This window comes from Triturus cristatus, chromosome 8 (genome assembly GCF_964204655.1).
Source record: "Triturus cristatus chromosome 8, aTriCri1.1, whole genome shotgun sequence".
NCBI classification, from domain to species: Eukaryota; Metazoa; Chordata; class Amphibia; order Caudata; family Salamandridae; genus Triturus; species Triturus cristatus.
Genome location: NC_140591.1, coordinates 764130551 through 764148453, shown reverse-complemented (window position 1 = coordinate 764148453; position 17903 = coordinate 764130551). Strand labels below are relative to the sequence as shown.

Sequence of the window (17903 nt, the reverse complement as noted above, 5' to 3'; positions counted from 1 at the left end):
ACGGGCTCTGGGTACAGGTAGTACCACTTTACTAGAGACTTACAAGTAAATTAAATGTGCCAATTGGGTGGAAGCCAATGTTACTGTGTTTTAGGGAAAGTGCACAAGCACTTTAGCACTGGTAAGCAGTAGTAAAGTGTGCAGACTCCTAAAGCCAGGAAAAACAAAGTCAGCTCAAACAGGAGGATTGAAGGCAAAAAGTTGGGGGAAACCACATCAAGATATCTTTGCATGACGTGGCCCATAAAACGTAACCAATGGTCACATTCAATGACATTTTTATATCCAAGGGAAAAACAAAAAGAGCCTTCCACTCCATTGAGAAGTTGTTTAACAGTCGAAATAGCTCATTCATAATCCAACTTGAGGTCAAACTATGAAACCACCCCCATTTGAAATCAGGACCATGAAATTAAATTAACTGAACACAATTTAAACATATATTCATATCACCAAACCCTATTGCAATATTGTGGGGTATGTATATTGCACAGAGTTTATAACCTTTGCTCAATCATCATTGTTTGAAATGGTCCATTGTAGCCTAGCAAAATGTTCTCTGTATATGGCCTTGGTTCTACGTTAGGGTAGTGTTAGCATAATTTTGCTTTGCCCTATCAGCACTATCTTCCTGCTAAAGTCAGTATTCTTCTAAACATAGAGCATTACTTAGTGTTTGGAGGAGAGGGTCACAAATATGGTCAAAGTCCCACCCCCATATTACAAGTGGCCAATGACTATAATGCACTTGCAAAATGGCGGACAAAACATCTGTCACATTTCTGACGCAGTATCCCATCTGACAATTTCTAAATCTGGCCCATAGTTTGGTGCTTCAAAGCCAGCTCGCGAGTGAAATCTTGTTATGTAAGTTAGGTCCCACATCAACACAAGAATATGCTCTAACTCTCCATTTGCTGCTGTTGGTCTTGCAACACAAAGTTTGAATTGGACACGGCCAAACTGATTTTCCATCTTTTCCCATCAACCAAGATAGAAAGAGACATATTATATGGATATCGTGTAAATGTGAGACGCTGAAGGCAAAATAGGTATGCGACAAGAGAGAGCAAAGAAGAATGAAAAAAGGAAAGTCTCAGAAACGAGAAATAATACTCTCCTTGACAGGAACATACAGGGCTGTGACACTAGGGGGGCACAGCGGCAGAAGAGCTTACGTGGAAGTGGGGCTGTTATACAGAGAGAACAGGGAGGTTATGTTCAAGGTCCCATGTATAATTTAGAATTACGCACGACCAACAATTAATTATTAAAGAAATAAGTTCATCTCAGAGTTTTCTAGTCACATTTCTCAACCGCTCAGCTTTTCTTATCGTAGTTTACAGTGTCATAAGAAGTTTCTTGATGAAATTGCAGCTTATCGATGCTAAATTCGGAAACAGAACTTTCACTAAAAAGAGCATGTGCAAGAGAATTGCATATTTAATAAATCCAATCATCATGGCTTTTACTTGTCGAAATCAGCCTTGGATGTTTCAGTTGCACTTATTGGTATTTGATTGTTTCACAAGGTCACTAAAATACCTACCTGAGACAATGGAACAGTATCCTCTAAACGGTAAAATGATTGGAAAACTTGTAATCTGTTTGTTTAAATTTGAGAGGATACTGTTGCTCACTGGAAATACCAAAATAAATCTCACCTGTAAAAGAACGGAGTTTTTAGAGTTTTTTTAGAAAATCGGCGTTCGACATAGGAGAAAGAAGGCAGGATCCATGTGAGGATTTGAGGACCTTCACATATGAAAGATGTGCATAAAATACATTTAAATTCACTCCCATAGGCTTGGGTGATCATAAACCTGGCAAGGCCTGCCCTCTTCGAGGTACATTGGGCGCACTAATTCACCAGGGGGCAGATTTATGAGCCCCTTGCGCCACTTTTGCGTCACTTTTCCCATGTTAAAAGTGACGCAAAAGTGGCGCAAGGGGCTCATAAATCTGCCCCCAGGTATTTTGGTTTATTACCTCATGACGTTGTCTGGCCATATAATGTAGGCAACAAACTTTGAAGTCACGTTGTTCTTCCATGAGGTGGCAACGGCAAAAGTGTATGAAAGCAGCACTATGAATATAGCCGTGAGCCCCAGTCTGAAGCATGGTGCAACACTGCTTTGAAAGCAGCAATTATGAACCAACTGCTGATAGAACCAGGATTTCCCGATGTAATGGAAAGACAACTAGCACGCCGACCACCGTCAGCGGCGTAACGCGGGCCCGTGTAGCCCCTGTGGTTGGCGGGGGGGGGGGGGGGGGGGGTAACCCTCCAGCGGGAACAAACCTCTTCACAGGGGCCCCATCCAGCCCAAGGTCAACTAATATCTATGAGATATGGGAGACTGAGGCTCCCCTCATCACATTCCGCAGGAGGGGTGCCGCCATTTTGGTCTACGTCACTGATCATCGTATGCCGCTCTTCCTTCCGTAGGGATGCATCTTCCCTGTAACCCAGGTATTTGAAACTACACACTTCAATTCACTGCTGATGGTTCCAGCAGGAGAATGCGCATCGTATCGTGCAATATTGGATTTAGACTTGAAGTCCCCGAGACGACACCGCTGATTTGGAGGCAGAATGCAAAGTCAATCTGCACGCATAACGCAGTTCACTGGAGCCAAAGAAAGCGAGCTTGTTAGTGTCACAGATTTCACAGCACTGCTCTGCCAGTTCGGAGATAACAGACTTTGTGTTCAGTACAATGCACAGGGCGAGAACTTTTCTTAGGAAGACAAACAGAATTATTCTTTCAAAAAACACATATTTTGTGATAGGGCATTAAGTTGTATAATCAATTTTAGCAAGAGTATTCAACAGCTATGCAGGTACAAATGGACATTGTAAAAGATTAACCCTCTTTCAGAGAACACTGTGGAAACCAGAAATACGAAAGAAAAAAACAGAAGGGACAATGCTCTTCAGGTCTATTTCATAACTCGATGAAAAGTTGTTGTGACAGCTTAAGACTAAAGTTATGCATCATAGGTTTGCTTAATCATAAGCCATCTGGGACTCCTTGCTAGGGATAACAATGTGTCGGGCTGCAAATATTTATTTGGACTTATCTCCTGTCTTGGAATGTATTATTCATTTTGATTAAAGCCCATGCCGATGCAGGTCATGATATCTAAGTTGACCTACATTTTGCGGATCGCAATTGCTCACATGATGCGCTTCAGTGGTCCGCCGCGCAGATAGCAACTCGCGACTCCTCCAAGTCAAAAGCTTATTGCTTCCACTTTCCGACAATCCAGTTGGGAGATTAATATGGGAGGGTTTTGTGCGCTAGTTAGGATTATATCGCTTCAGCGCACCATTCATAACCATTTCTTACCCCTGATGAAACTAGTATTAAGGCCATTAAATCTGCCCAGGACAAATGTAATCAAGACTGCACGTCTAGCGAAGACAGTTTTGATGGGGATAATAAACAGTTGTGCTCCTGCGTGCAAGCCGGGGGAGGGTGGGCGAGTGGTATATTGATGAAACAGGAAAGACGTAGCCAGGAAGCGTTCATTGAAGTTGCAGTAGCTATTTTTCTTGGCTCGCTTTTTTATAGTTTTGTTTAATGGGTAATTTAAGAGCGGTCTGTGCCACAGTTTTGAGCTGACTGGTGTGTTAAACAGTTAAGGAGCTCGAGCGGATAATATTTTATTACCTTAGACAAAGGTGATTGGCTGCTTTTCGTTGGAACTTTATAGGAGCATGCTAATTTTGTCTGAAAATGTAGCAGCGTTTGTGGACATATCTAAGGTAGACAACAGAAAATTACACAATAACATGCACAAAACAAAGTAACACAAAATATAATGGGCACAACAGAATAGTCAATGCAGAATGCCAGTGCTTAATTTGTAAAATATTAAGTGCCAGGGCTCTGACCAGGAGGCCACTGCAGCTTGCACCACCCATCCCCCCTGTCATCTCTGCCAAAACTACTACTAACCATCTCTCTCGCATGTAAATGCGACAGTTCAGATTATTCCAGGTCCCCAAAGGTAAAGGAATGGCTGGGGAGGCAGGTTTTAGTCATTTTTTAGTGTATATTGTTTCCCTAAACAACTATTATACTGCTCATCTCTAAATTACATGAGCAGCACCACCTTGTGGCAGACTGCCCTAAGTGTGGTGTTGACAATTAGGTGCCGTGCCGAGCACCGGAAACCAATTAAGTGCCGGTGCTCAGCACCGGAAAGCTCCGGCTCAAATTAAGCACTGCAGAATGCAAAACATCAACCAAAGTACAACTCAACAACATCAAATTACAATAATGCTGCACAAATCACAGCAGCACAGAAAGATATCACCACCACTGCAAAATGCCACACAACAAATATGCACAAACATTCTTCCAGTCATTGCCACCTCCAGAAACTTGCTTTCAAAATATGGAGGTAAAAGGTGTTTGCACCAAGCACTACCTTACGGGTCCCCATCAAGGGCAAGAAGTAGTGACAGTCAAAAATGTTTTGTGATTGTCTCATTAGTCACATAGTGCATATGTTAATAGAAAAGAAAAAGGGATTTTAAAAGGGTGACTTTTTGATATTCCTTGAATGTGCCAAGACAAGGTTTAGTGCTAAAGTAACAAATTGAGAGTTCCAAGCCAAGGTCACCACAGAAGTGAAGGAGTGTTTCTGTGTGAGAGGTTTTGAAGCAAAGAGCTTCCATCAATAGGGAGTTTTGACTTCTGAGCCTTTATATTGCCATATAAGGTGAGAACTCTGGTTAGAAAAGCATGTTCTACACCTTCATTAACTTATCACCACCTTTTATTGTTATCCCCAATGTCATACACTGGTGACAAAATGTGAACGTTGTAGTGATTGGCTCTCCATCGAAGTGTCAATAACTTTTGAGTCGTGCATCACTGCATGCATAGAGGCATGGTGGAGTAATGGACTATTATTATGTAACAGTGGTTGAAAAAACCAAGTGAAGAGTCCAGCAGAATTTGATTAAAACATACAATTATAACTACGGCTACCAGGTTTTTGTTGTTGGTGATCTTTACCAATGAATACAGATGGAAATTGATCTGTTCTCCTGTCGATATTTATCTTAAAAAGTGTAAACAAATGATGCATTAAACTGTTTCATAGCTAAAGCAGTACATAGATAGTATACAATCAATCTATGTTTATATGGAGCACTCACAGGTTGATAGCAAGATGATACCTATGGGCAGAAGGCTCAATATGGCAGGGCAAATTTTGGGGAAGCAACATGGTTCCTTAGAATACACGAATGGCTATGTATTTACTTATTGAACTATGTGCGTAAGTGCACATTTTTGTAACTATACTGTTCTAATATTTATTATGTGCTACCAATGAAAAGATATGCTTGGCATATGCTTGCGTGACAAGGTCCTAAAATACAAACTTAATTTGGTCACCTAATAAGGTTTTCAAATTTCTATCTTGTTCAGTACCATGAACGATACAATGGTGATGGTCATGATTGTGCCACAATGACACATCGCAGAGGAGGTTTTCTGGGTGGGTAGGCAAGATGGCCTTCATTATCATTTCTGTGTCCCATACATCACATTCCTTCAATGTGTTCATCAGGCATCTCTTTCTTTGTTTTCCTTTGAAAGCTCTGTGTTTGCTCAGGAAAAACAAAGATCTCATGATTTCCTTTGGGTCTCATGATGGTCAAAATTCACTGTCTGTGAACATGTATACTGTTAATTAAACCATCCTTTAAATTTCATTAACTCATAACTTTAAATGAAGCCTTGCCATTTCTTGTAAATTAAGTAATCTTCTTGCCTGGTGTTTCCATAGGACTACAGAGTCAACATTTTTTTAAGACAGACGTGGAACGATCCTCGACTAGCATATAGCGAATACCCAGATGACTCTTTGGACCTGGATCCTTCTATGTTGGACTCAATCTGGAAGCCTGATTTGTTCTTTGCTAATGAAAAAGGTGCAAATTTTCATGATGTTACAACAGACAACAAACTGCTAAGGATTTTTAAGAATGGCAACGTGCTCTACAGCATCAGGTGAGATTGTTTTATTGTTTGAACATTTGTACAGCTGGTTTTCTTCAGCTTCTTTCTTTAGAAAGGCATTATGGATTGTTTATATCGTTGAGAATTCTATTGGAGTTTTTATAAGGAACTGGACTTAGGCATGTGCATGATAACTGTTTATTACACAAAACAGAAGCATCAGGTTTGGTGTATTTTGTATTGATTTTGTGAGTATTGAAGTAAAAGGCTTCATTTATGATTCTTCATCTGAAATGATTCCTGAAAGCCTACTGTGTTCAGCCCATATTCTAGCATCCTTAACATGAGGGGGGGTAAGAATGTTTCTGCTGTTTGCTTTTGCAACCACCAGCATTGCCTATGTACAAAAAATGTTATACTGTAGTCCTGGTAGTTGGATACTCTCTGATTGTCTTTTTGAGTGGTCTTGGGCTTCATGATAAGCCAGGCAACATCAGATGCATGTGTCACCAGCTTATAAAGAATGTTAATCTGATTTCCTGAAATGGGAGGCTTTATCGGATGCATGGGTCACCCGCATGTAAATAATGTTATCTTGTAGTCTAGGTAGCTGATACTCATCTGATTGTCTTTTTAAGTGGTCTTGGACTACCCGAAATGATTCGTTTTATCTGATGCATGCGTCTACTTAGAAAGAATGTTACCCTGTAGTGTAGGTAGTTGGATACTCATCTGATTGTCTTTTCAAGTGGTTTTGAATGGCTTTCTGAAAAGATTTGGTTTGAAAAGATATGCTATCTGACTTCTCTTCAGTAATGTTTGAAAAGTATGATTATACGATTATCAATGGCAGATTTACATCACATTATAAGACATAACATCAGGGCTACTAAAATCAAGTTTAAAGTTTTTGCTCCTCTCTATGTTAACAATGCTGGTATAAGGCACAGTAGAAGATTTGATGTAATCACCATCAAGAAGATGGTTGCCATTGATGTTACATTAGCCTTTCTGACTATAACTCTAGTAGTCGTGAGGCAAGTAGTTAAGGAGCTAAAGAAATGCTAGACCCCAAGTTCTTTTTTTCATCACAAGTAAAGAAATCAAGTGTAATCCATAAATGTGGGTGCCAGTCCATTCAAGGATTTTTAATCTAATAATTCCAGATTGAAAGATTCCAAATTCATAGCAAGGAAATTAAACAGTCCCAATCTCTATAACAAAATGTAGAGAAAGTCCTTTCTCTTACTCATCTATTTCTCTGTTGAGTGTGCAGACCAAACTATGTGAGACTGTGACTTTCAAAGGTTGCTAGTGTAGAAATAGACAGCATTTTGTTTCCTGTCACAATTTGGGTTTGAGGCACAAAAAATGTGACCAATCAGATCTTGGGCCCTTCACTTCCTTCTTTTTAATCACTGTTCCCCTTGATATCGAGGGTGGTGCTTGTATATGGTCAAAGATTTACTTGGCTTTTATTGATATGCAAAAAGATATTGATACTACAAATAATCTAATATTTGGATTACATGCAATTCTCTGGGAATGGAGAAGGGGCTACTCACTTGTTTATTTTTAATGTATATCAACAATAGGGCATATAATAATGGTGAGAAGACTGAGTTGTTTGATATAAGTAGGGAAATGAAAAGGGTGTATTTGGGTCCTCTATATTTGATTTCACATTTCATCTCATTACGTTCAATAGAGACATATGTTCCATGGTGTGTGCCTATAGAATCCCACTATTATTATTGCAAAGAGGGTAAATGTCCTACTGTTGGACATTTTCAAAGAAAATGCCTATCATAAAAAATTTAAAATAAATGTCTTAAAATCTGAAGTTATGGACGTTCACCTGTAGAAAGCAATATCTCTTAGCTTTGCATCATGGCAAAAAGTTTCCCTTTACAATTATTTATGTGTTCAATTTTTTAAATGCCATGCCTTGAAAAAGCAGCACACGGCCTATCCCAATCAAAGGGATGATCTTGAAATTTACCTGTAAACTACCTCTTAAAATTCCAATAACAGACCATATTGCCAAAAATATAGCAAAGGTTATGAATGGAGCTGAAGTATGTTGTCAAACTGCATCCAGTTCTGTTCAAGTTGTTAAAAATTGAATTACTGAAAGAATAAATGGAGTTTCACATTAAGTTGTCAATTTTATAGTACACTGAGAAGTGGATTTGGATTTTCTGTTTGATGTTTTAGCACTCAATGCTGTGATGTATCATGATGAAATTTGGTCTATTTCAATGAAATGTAACTGTGTGTATCTAAGAACTCCTCTGCTTGTGTTCCATGCCTTCATAATTGCTGTAATGAAGATTGTCATGTTTTTATAACCAATGTAACATTGCACTCACACCATCTTAGGTTTCATATTTGTGATTATCTGAGCTAAACTTAACCCCACTTAAAAGCTTTCATAAAGTTGCTATAGATGAAATTCTGTAAAAAAGGGGACCATATCTGACTTTTTCCCTTATCAAAGAATTTCTATTTGAAGTAGCTGTTTTGAACCTTGCAAACAATTGATTGATGTAAAGACACTTGGATACTTCTATATGATTCTGTTACACTTCGTAAGGATATCTTTACCAAATTTAAATTTGAAAAAGGACTTAAATAAGAGTTTGATAAATCTTCAGTAGAGAATTATGCCCCATCTCCCTCTCTGGTGATATAGAACCAAATCTTGATTTTTTTCCACATGCATCTGCTACGATTGTAGGGCCCGATTCACAGAACTAACTTAAGACAAAATGCTAAACTTAATACTTTTGATATTCACAGAAGGCATTTAGTAGTAGTAAAGTTAGGATTTTGTCTTAAGTCTGTCTTAAGTCTGTCCTAAGTTTGTCTTAAGTCTGTCTTAAGTCTGTCTTAAGTCTGTCTTAAGTCTGCCTTAAGTCTGTCCTAAGTTTGTCTTAAGTTTGTCTTAAGACTGTCTTAAGTCTGTCTTAAGTCTGTCTTAAGTCAAACTTAAGACAAAATCCTAACTTTACTACTACTAAAGGCCTTCTGTGAATACCAAAAGTAGTAGGACAGACTTAAGACAGACTTAAGACAGACTTAAGACAAACTTAGGACAGACTTCAGACAGACTTAAGACAAACTTAAGACAGACTTAAGACAGGCTTAAGACACATTTAAGACAAACGTAGGACAGACTTAAGACAAAATCCTAACTTTACTACTCCTACATGCCTTCTGTGAGTACCAAAAGTAGTAAGTTTAGGATTTTGACTTAAGTTAGTTCTGTGAATCAGGCCCGTAATCACTAGACTAAGATGAAACCAGCAACCCATGTAAATTGCAGATCAGGCTATATTGAAGGTTATGTACATTTTCTCCCATATTATAAGTGAGACAAGAAGTTAAGAAATAAATTGATACTCTGAGTAATTAAGATAAATGATCTTAGAAATTGTAAAAATGCTTTGTTGTTATTTGTAACATTTAAGGGGGTGGAATCTACATACCATTTTGAGAGTTATATGAGATGTGCACACTAGATTAGGAAAAATAAGATGAATATTAATTGATCCTGGGAAGCAGGATCTATTTTTATATATGATAACATGATAGAAAGTGCTTCTTCCTTTTGTCATAATATTATAAAGGATAGACAAAAACGTTGTAAATAACTTAGTATAGATATAAGCCAGATAAATACCACTCCATGGTCCATGGAAAGGTGGTAATTGTATGATTTGTATTAAAAACGGAATTGGGTGTACTTTGTAATTGAACTACTCATCTGTGAAATGTTTTTCCATTATATCTGTTACTAAGCATTGTCTGTATTTACTGTAAAGTGATGACTTGTTTTTATTGTGTAACTTCTTATGGTTTTCCTTGTAGAAACTGAGGAAAAGCTATTGATTGTACACTTTGTTGGTGGTGTTAAATAGATGAGGAAAATGGATATGTGTTGGTGATATCAGAATTCATTAACAGTACAAGTGACATCAATACATAGTTTGGTGTTTTTAAATTGTGTCGTTCTTGATATTAGCACTATCTTACCTCATATACTGTATTTTCATTGCTGCCAACTGTCTTTCAATAAATAGCATTTTGCACACAAACTTTAATGCTGCCAACAGCTCTTACCTCCAACATATTCTGGTACTGCAGATGACAATCAGTTTGATGTGATCCAGCCATAACGGCTGACATTTTAAAAAGTTTTGGACAAAACAGTTTACACCAAACTATAATTTATTTCTGTTGGTGCCTGTTTGCCTCTGTAAAAATGATTGTTTGCAATTTCATATTTAGATAACATATGCACATTCATTTTGGGTGTCTCAAAATGTGCATCCAGAAAAAATGGAAGCTGAGCAAACCGAGGCGCTATATGCAGCATTTACATTTTGCAACCCTCTGCTAATTTGTTTCATCTCTCTCATGACAGCACTCAGGCAGTTTATATAAAATGACCTAGATTTATAGATTGCTTAATTTGAAATACTGTTGGAGTAGCAAGTGCAGGATATAAGTATGCACGTTATTTGAATAAATCAAGGGGTATTGTAGACTTTATTGATACTTGTTATGATTATAATATAACCAAAGTCCTCATTTACAGTCCTACCACAAATCAACAGTGCTCCTGCCCCACCAATCCAGTTATTCTCCTGCGTCATTTAGAGTTAAGGGAACCACAAATTATCCAACAGCATTTCCTCAGCTGTCTCTAGTAGGGAAACCTTTGACCCAGTTCCATATCTCCTCGAAAGCAGCTGGGCAACGGTGGACCACAGTGATGGATGCCTCATTTCATTTAGGGTATAGTTCCCATCCTGGACAAGCAAATACAATAAAGTACCTGAAGGAGAGGGAAAAATCTTCATAACTTTTCTGGCACACTTTTTTATTATTCTGCAAAAAGATCACTCAGTATGAGATTGCGGAGATGCGGTATTGCAGAAATGACACCACCTGCACTGGTATATTCCCGTTCAGCAAAACTATCCCTACCCTGGGAGATTTCCTTAAATGTGGTTGTTGGTCCCACATCAGAAGGCCACTCCTTCTGCTAAGACCCTAAAACTTTAACCCTAATGGATATTGTGGCAGTGTGTATCTTAAAGCTTTAATCATGCAGTTTAGAAAGAGATGGGTGATTTGACATGATGTTCAGTTAAATACATGTTTTATGGGTGAAATGTATTTGTGAATTATATGATTATCTAGGATGTGGATTGCTGTTCTGTGATCTGAATCCCCTGTGCGTGCTGCAATAAAAATGTTCTAATGTAACAACAGTGTGGTTGAGTGACAGCTTATTTGCACACCCAAACAGAATGTAATTGCACACAAATGTGTGATTCTGAGCTCTACATACAGAGAATCAGGATTAGTGAAATTAGGTATATTCAGTGTAAGAATTGGGTTGGTGGTGGGGGTAAAACCCTACTGAATCAGAAACCACAATCCTTGTCATGGTGATGTCACAAGCAGATCACAAATTGACCTGTTTTCAACCCCTTAGTAACTTGGCACAGAGCAGTCAGGCTCAACTTAGATGCAATGTTTAAAGTATTTGTGCAAAACTTCAAACAGGAAAACAGTGGAAAATCATCACAAAAGGAACCACACCTGATTTCGAAAAAATCATTTATCTTTAACAAATAAAACAAAACCAAAATGAAAAAAAATCCAATCAGTAGAACCAGAGATGTGCAATTTCATAGATTTCCGTGAAATTAGCGTCAAAAAGCATAATGTGCCAACAGTGGATATTTGGTTGTGCCGGATCTGGGCAAAGTCACAAGCTCAGGGCAAATGCGATGGAGCACAGGTCGGCTACATGGACCCAGTTAGGCCTGCTGAACAAGAATACCTTAAATCCTGTATGAGTAGCGTTGTGAGATCCAGTGTTGAGGATGAATTGCGTAGACGAGTCAATGCATCGTTTCAGAGGAGTTTTGAAGCTGCAATGCAAGATCCTTCTTCGTTTTTGAGGATCCCGTCGATGAGGGCTTGCAGTGCACAATCCAGCATCGAGAATGTGTCTCGCAGTTGAGGCAATGTGTTCGTTCCTAAAAGCTAAGGGGCTGCAATGCAAGAACCTGCATCACCGTCAAGGCTTCTATAGACGAGAGATTTGCGATGCGAGAGCCTGTGTCAGGAAACGTTTGGACAGTGGCATTTCCGATGCAGGCTGCAAGGTTTAATGCTGAGCCCTTCAACTGGAAGAAACCTTGCAGCTGAGGCAATGCATCGGGTCTGCTCAGGATTGCGCCGCACAGCAGAAGGGATGCGTCGGTTCTGCTGTGTCCACAGATGGGCTTGCAAAGCACCTTCAGGCTCACCCTCAAGGGTGCCATTACTTGGCAGGGTAGGACTCACAGATGGCAGAGTTCAGGTGCTGGCATCAAGGTTTTTGAAGCCTTCCGTGCCTAAGGCTCTAGTGAGGAGGCCATCCAACTAGCCCTTTGAGTCACTCTGGGGTCCTGGGTTCAACAGATGCAGGTTCAGTCCTTCTCACCCAGGCAAGAGGGCAGCAGGTAACAGGTCAGTACAGCAAGACAGCAGTCCTTCTGAGCAACAGTACAGCAGAGTGTCAGTCCTTCCAGCAGCACAGCAGTCCTTCTTGGCAGAGTATCCAGAAGTCCAGAAGTGTATAGAAAGGCTGGTATCTGACGTCCAATATTTATACCTGCGCCTTCATTGAAGTGGGAGAAGCTTCTAAAGATATCCTTTTGAAGTCCACAGGCTCCTACCTTCAGTGCCCTGGCTCCGGACTAACTAGAGGAGGTATGCAGCACTTTGTGTGGAAGCAGGACAGAGCCCATTCAAGTGTAAGTAGGGCTGTGCCCAGCTCCGAATATCGATCCTGCCAGTGCTGGCTCATTCCAGGCACACCTAACCTCTCTATTGTGTGTGGCTGTCTAGGATGAATACACAAAGCCCAACTGTCAGCTGCAGCCAGTTATGTGACCCAGAAACAGGCTACAGGCACTAAATAGCTAAGGCAGGAGAATGCCAACTTTCTAAAACTGGCATTTTCAAAATAGTCATTTAAAATCCAACTTTATTATAAAAGAAGATTTTTCATTACAATTCTAAACACACTAAACATGAACTCGTACCTGTTCCCATTTTGAAGTTGCAGTCTATAAAAAGTAATGAAAGTCTGATGTTGTCCTATGGGAGAGGTAGGCAATGCAGTAGTGAAAAAGGAATTTAGGAGTTTTCACTACCAGGACATTTGAAACTTAAAAGTACATGTCCAATCCGCTGGAACCCAATGGGCATCCAGCAAACCTACCCTTAGAGGCCTAATTAAAGGATGTATCCGCGGCTAGGAGTCTCGCCAACTAGTGTAGTTGTCTGACCTGGTGTCCCAGATCCTTATATTGGATTGGCAGGCTCATTGTAGACCCTCAACAGATCTTGATTGCAAATTGGCGTTGGTGAGGTATAAGCCGAAGTAGATTTTCTTAGTGGAGGCCAGAAAATGTCGGAGGGCATCGACCCAATGAGCATAGGAACATGGAGACAAATATCGTAAACTTGTTTACTGGTTGGCAACTGAGAACCTAATGCCCAGGATCGTACTGGCCATCTGTGATGCTGAGGGTAACCTCCCTGATAACACAACGGAGCTGGTCCAGGTCTTTGCAAACTATTAAAAATCACTATATTCGGCAGCGCCCATGTCCCCGTGAGAATTTGACCTTCCAATCCTAGCGGAGATCCCGCTGCCCTCCGTCTTTGGCCCGTGGCCTTGATCAACTGATCACGGCTGAGGAGATCAGCAAGGCCCCGTCAGAGCTGGCATCAGGTAAGATGCTGGGTTCAGATTGATTCCCAATCACATTTTTTAAGCACTTACAATAACATCTGGTCACTAACCTTCTAACATTCTACACAGAGGCGGTGGATCGTGGATCGTTTCCTCTGGGGTTGGACATGGCCACCATTGCCATGATCTACAAGGCCGGTCAACCCGATGACTGGTGCTCCTCGTATAGACCTATTTCCGTAATAAACGCTGATACTAAGGTGTTCGCAAAGGTGTTGAAAGCTCGGCTGAGCCTGGCCATCCCCCATTTGATCCACTCAGATCAAAGCGGATTTATGCCAAATAGAAGTGCCCACCATTTTATATGCGGAGTCCACCTGGCCTTATCACAATCACACCTCCCTAACAGCCCTACAGCATTACTCCTCATTGACTTTGAAAAGGCCTTCATGCTGTCACTTAGACTTCTTTGGAGGCATTGCTGCAGACTCCTTTCTTCTGCAAATTAGTGGGCCTCCTCTACGGTAAACCCAACGCTTAGGTCCAGGTTAACAGAGTCCTCGCTGCACCCTTTCCAATTTGCTGTGGCACCCGCGGGAGCTGTCACCTTTCTTCCCTTCTATTTGCCCTGGCAATCGAGCCTCTGACATGCCTCATCAGATGGGACGCTGAAATGCAGGGATGGTCCTGGGGGCTAGGGGGTGCCCTGAGGAGGTTATAGCTCTATTGGAAGGTGATATCCTGCTGTTTATCAAAGACCCACAATCCTTGGTCCCCTGATGCACGGCGATCCTCCGTCTCTATGAGGGGGCCTCTGGCTAATGAGGCTAAGTCTCTGCGGGTGCGGGTAAATGGCAATGCAAATATGCACTCCTGGTATTCCAAGATCCCAGTATGCCGTCTCTCCTTCAAGTATCTGGGATTCTAGATCAACTGCCTCAAAGAGATGGCGTGGATCCTCAAATTTCAGCCCCTTATGACTGGACTGACCAGGGACCTGCAGCGACGGGGTTGGTTACCCCTGAATCCCTTAGGATGGGTGGCCCTGTTGACAATGATGTGCCGTCCATGTTTCTAATATGTCCTTGCAAACTTTCCTCACCCAATTCCTAGGAGGTGGTCCAGACACTGACATCAACAAACACTGCCTTCTTCTTGGTGGGGTGTTGCCAGAGAGTGGCCTTTGTTAACCGCAGGCACTCCTTATGATGGAGGGCTGGAAATTGAAGAGCTCTAGGGCTCCTACTTAGCTACTCAGATTGCAACAATAAAAGACTGGCTTAATGGTGTGTGGGATGGTCCCATCTATCGGGCAGAGCTATACCTCCTGGACCTGGATAGTCTCCTAGACCTCATTAATCGGAACCCAATCCCCTAATCACTCCTCAACTGTACCTGAGTAGGCTTGCTTTGCTAGAGGGCAGCACTCCAATTTATCAAACAAGACCGCAAACTCACTGGCATGACCCTGCTATGGCAGGGAACATAGATACAACATGTCGCTGGTTTACTGGGCTTTACACATTGGAATAAGAGAGATTACTTATCAGGGCGATGTCTGGTGGGATGATTCCCTGATATTGTTCCAGGACATGCAGGAACAATACCGACTCTCCGATACACAATTTTACCACAATCTGCAACTATGCCATGCCCTGTTGGAACACATCCCTACAAGCACATACATCCCAGACTTCAACCCCCTCAAAATTAAGATCCTACTGGGGAGTCTGGGCAAAGGAGTCATATCTACGATCTATCGCTCCACAGTTGTCAATGCCCCAGGTATATTTCTTGACCTGCACCAGAGATGGGAGGAGTTAGTGGAGGATCTGGAGAATGATGATTTGCGTGAGCCTCATCTGACCCCCAGAGAATTGGCTATCACTGCATGCCTCCGTATGATCCAAATGAATTACTTACATATTGCTTACCTGACTCCCCAATGCTAAAGTCATGCTGACAGAGCCCCGAAAGTGTATTGTGTATGATGCGCCCTGCCTAGAGCTGATTTCTTCCACTTCGTCTGGACCTGCCCGGAATTGACCCCCTTTAGGGAAAAGGTAGGAAATGAGCTGTCTATAATCCTTGGCTGTCCAATTGCCCATACCCCCATCATTGCACAATTGGGGTTGCTGGACAAACTTAGGGGGTGCAGGTTGGAAAGGACCTTCATTGGGGTGACCACTTTGGCCCGCAATTGGAGGCCTCCAAAGCCCCCCTCACTGATGGAATGGAGGAGGGGTGTGGACTGTTGGGCCTGCCAAGATCGACCCAATTACAAAGGATGAGGTTGCCATCAGAAACATGATAAGTCCTGGGGTAAATGGTGGGAGTACCACAGGTATGATGTTAATTCTTAATATATGCATACCACTTTTGTTCTTGCAGCATGGAAATGTGAAACCAATTAACTGTGTGTTGTTACCTCTAAAAATCACTAAAAGTTGGTTATCAAAAGGAGTACATGTCCAACCTTTTAAATACACTGCACCCTGCCATCTGGGCTGTCCAGGGCTTACCACAGGGGTCACCATTATGTATTGAAGAGGAAGGTTTGGACCTAGCAAAAGGTTTCTTTTGCCAGGTCAAAATGGCAATTTAAAACTGCATGCACAGGCAATGGCAGACCTGAGACCTATTTAAAGGACGACCTAAGTGGGTGACACAATTAGTGCTGCAGGCTCACTAGTAGCATGTAATTCACAGGCACTGGTTACATATAGTGCCATTTTGCTAGCAACTTACAAGTAAATTAAATATGCCAATTGGGTGTAAGCCAATTGTACCAGGTGTTAGGTAGAGAGCACAAGCACTTTAGCACTGGTAAGCTGTAGTAAAATGTGCAGAGTCCTAAGGCCAGCAAAAAGAAAATCGGCAAAATAAGAGGGGTGAAGCCAACATGTTTGGGGGAAGATGAACCTGACAAGTCTAACACGTGCCTCCCCAGCAGAAAGTGGGGAGAACTACCCAAGTACCTGGGAGTTCTCATCACCAAGTCAGTAAATCTTGAAGAGACCATCAGTATTGGCGTGGGCTGACCCAGAACAGTGTTCCACCATACAGTCAATTTCCTGTAGGGAGATAGACCACCTCAACAATATGGGATTCTCACCCCAAATCTGCATCAACCATTTAAGGGGCCTGTGGTCTATCTGAACAGCGGAAGTGAGTCCCAAACAGGTATGGTCTCAGCTTCTTCAGTGCCCAGACCAAAGCAAAGGCCTCTCTCGCAATAGCACTCCACTTCTGTTCCAGAGGAAGCAGCCTCCTACTGATGAAGGCTACAGGCTGGTCTAGGCCTTCTTCATTTAATTGTGATAACACTGCCCCTATGCCATGCTGTGAGGCATCAGTTCGCCCAATAGATTCCTCGGAATAGTCAGAGGCCTAGAGTACACTGACTGTACACATGATCTGTTTGAGGGAGTCAAAGGTTTTCTCACAGTCCTCTGTCCAGATCACCTTCCTTGACTGCTTCTTCAAAGTCAGCTCAGTCAAGGGGTCAACAATAATGCCATACCCCTTGTCTAACCTCTGTTCGTTATCGTGAGACCAAGGAAGGCCCTAACTTCATCTGTTGTTTTGAGGGGCTCCCAGACCATGATGGTTTCTATCTTGGCCCGGAGGGGCTGCACCCTATACCTGCCCACCAGATGCCACAAGTACAACACAGCCCCCTGCCCCATCTAGCACTTACTGGCCTTGATAGTCAGGTCTGTCTGTTAAAGAGCCTAAAGTGCTTCCTGGAGGTGAAACAAGTGGTCCTCCCAAATGCAACTGAAGATAGCTATGTCATCCAGGTAAGCAGCGCTGAAGGCCTCCAATATAGCCAAAACCTGGTTCACTCACCACTGGAAGGTGGCATGGGCATTTTTCAGACCTCGAATTGGAAGTGTCTGGTGTGGAAAATTAAGATCTCTCTTTAGTCCCCTCAGTTAGGGCAATCTGTCAGTACTTTGAAGTCAGGTCAGGAACTTGTCAGCACTCAACCAATCAATGAGCTCATCAGCTCGGGGGATTGGGTGAGCATCAGTCTTTGTGACTGAATTGAGCCCCCAATAGTCCAAACAGAGCTAGAGATCTGGTGTGCTACCAGATGAGGCAGCCTTTGGAACCAGCATCACTAGGCTGGACAAGGGACTACAGGA

At 41.8% G+C, this 17903-nt stretch overlaps 1 protein-coding gene across 1 annotated transcript in view; it reads left to right on the top strand.

Annotated features, from left to right (window-relative positions):
* Window positions 1–17903, top strand: part of GLRA2 (glycine receptor alpha 2) — a 938599-nt gene that overhangs the window by 151236 nt on the left and 769460 nt on the right. The window contains exon 4 of the mRNA XM_085622202.1: window positions 5812–6035. Coding sequence (XP_085478328.1) covers window positions 5812–6035 — 224 coding nt within the window. The remainder of the gene's footprint in view (window positions 1–5811; window positions 6036–17903) is intronic.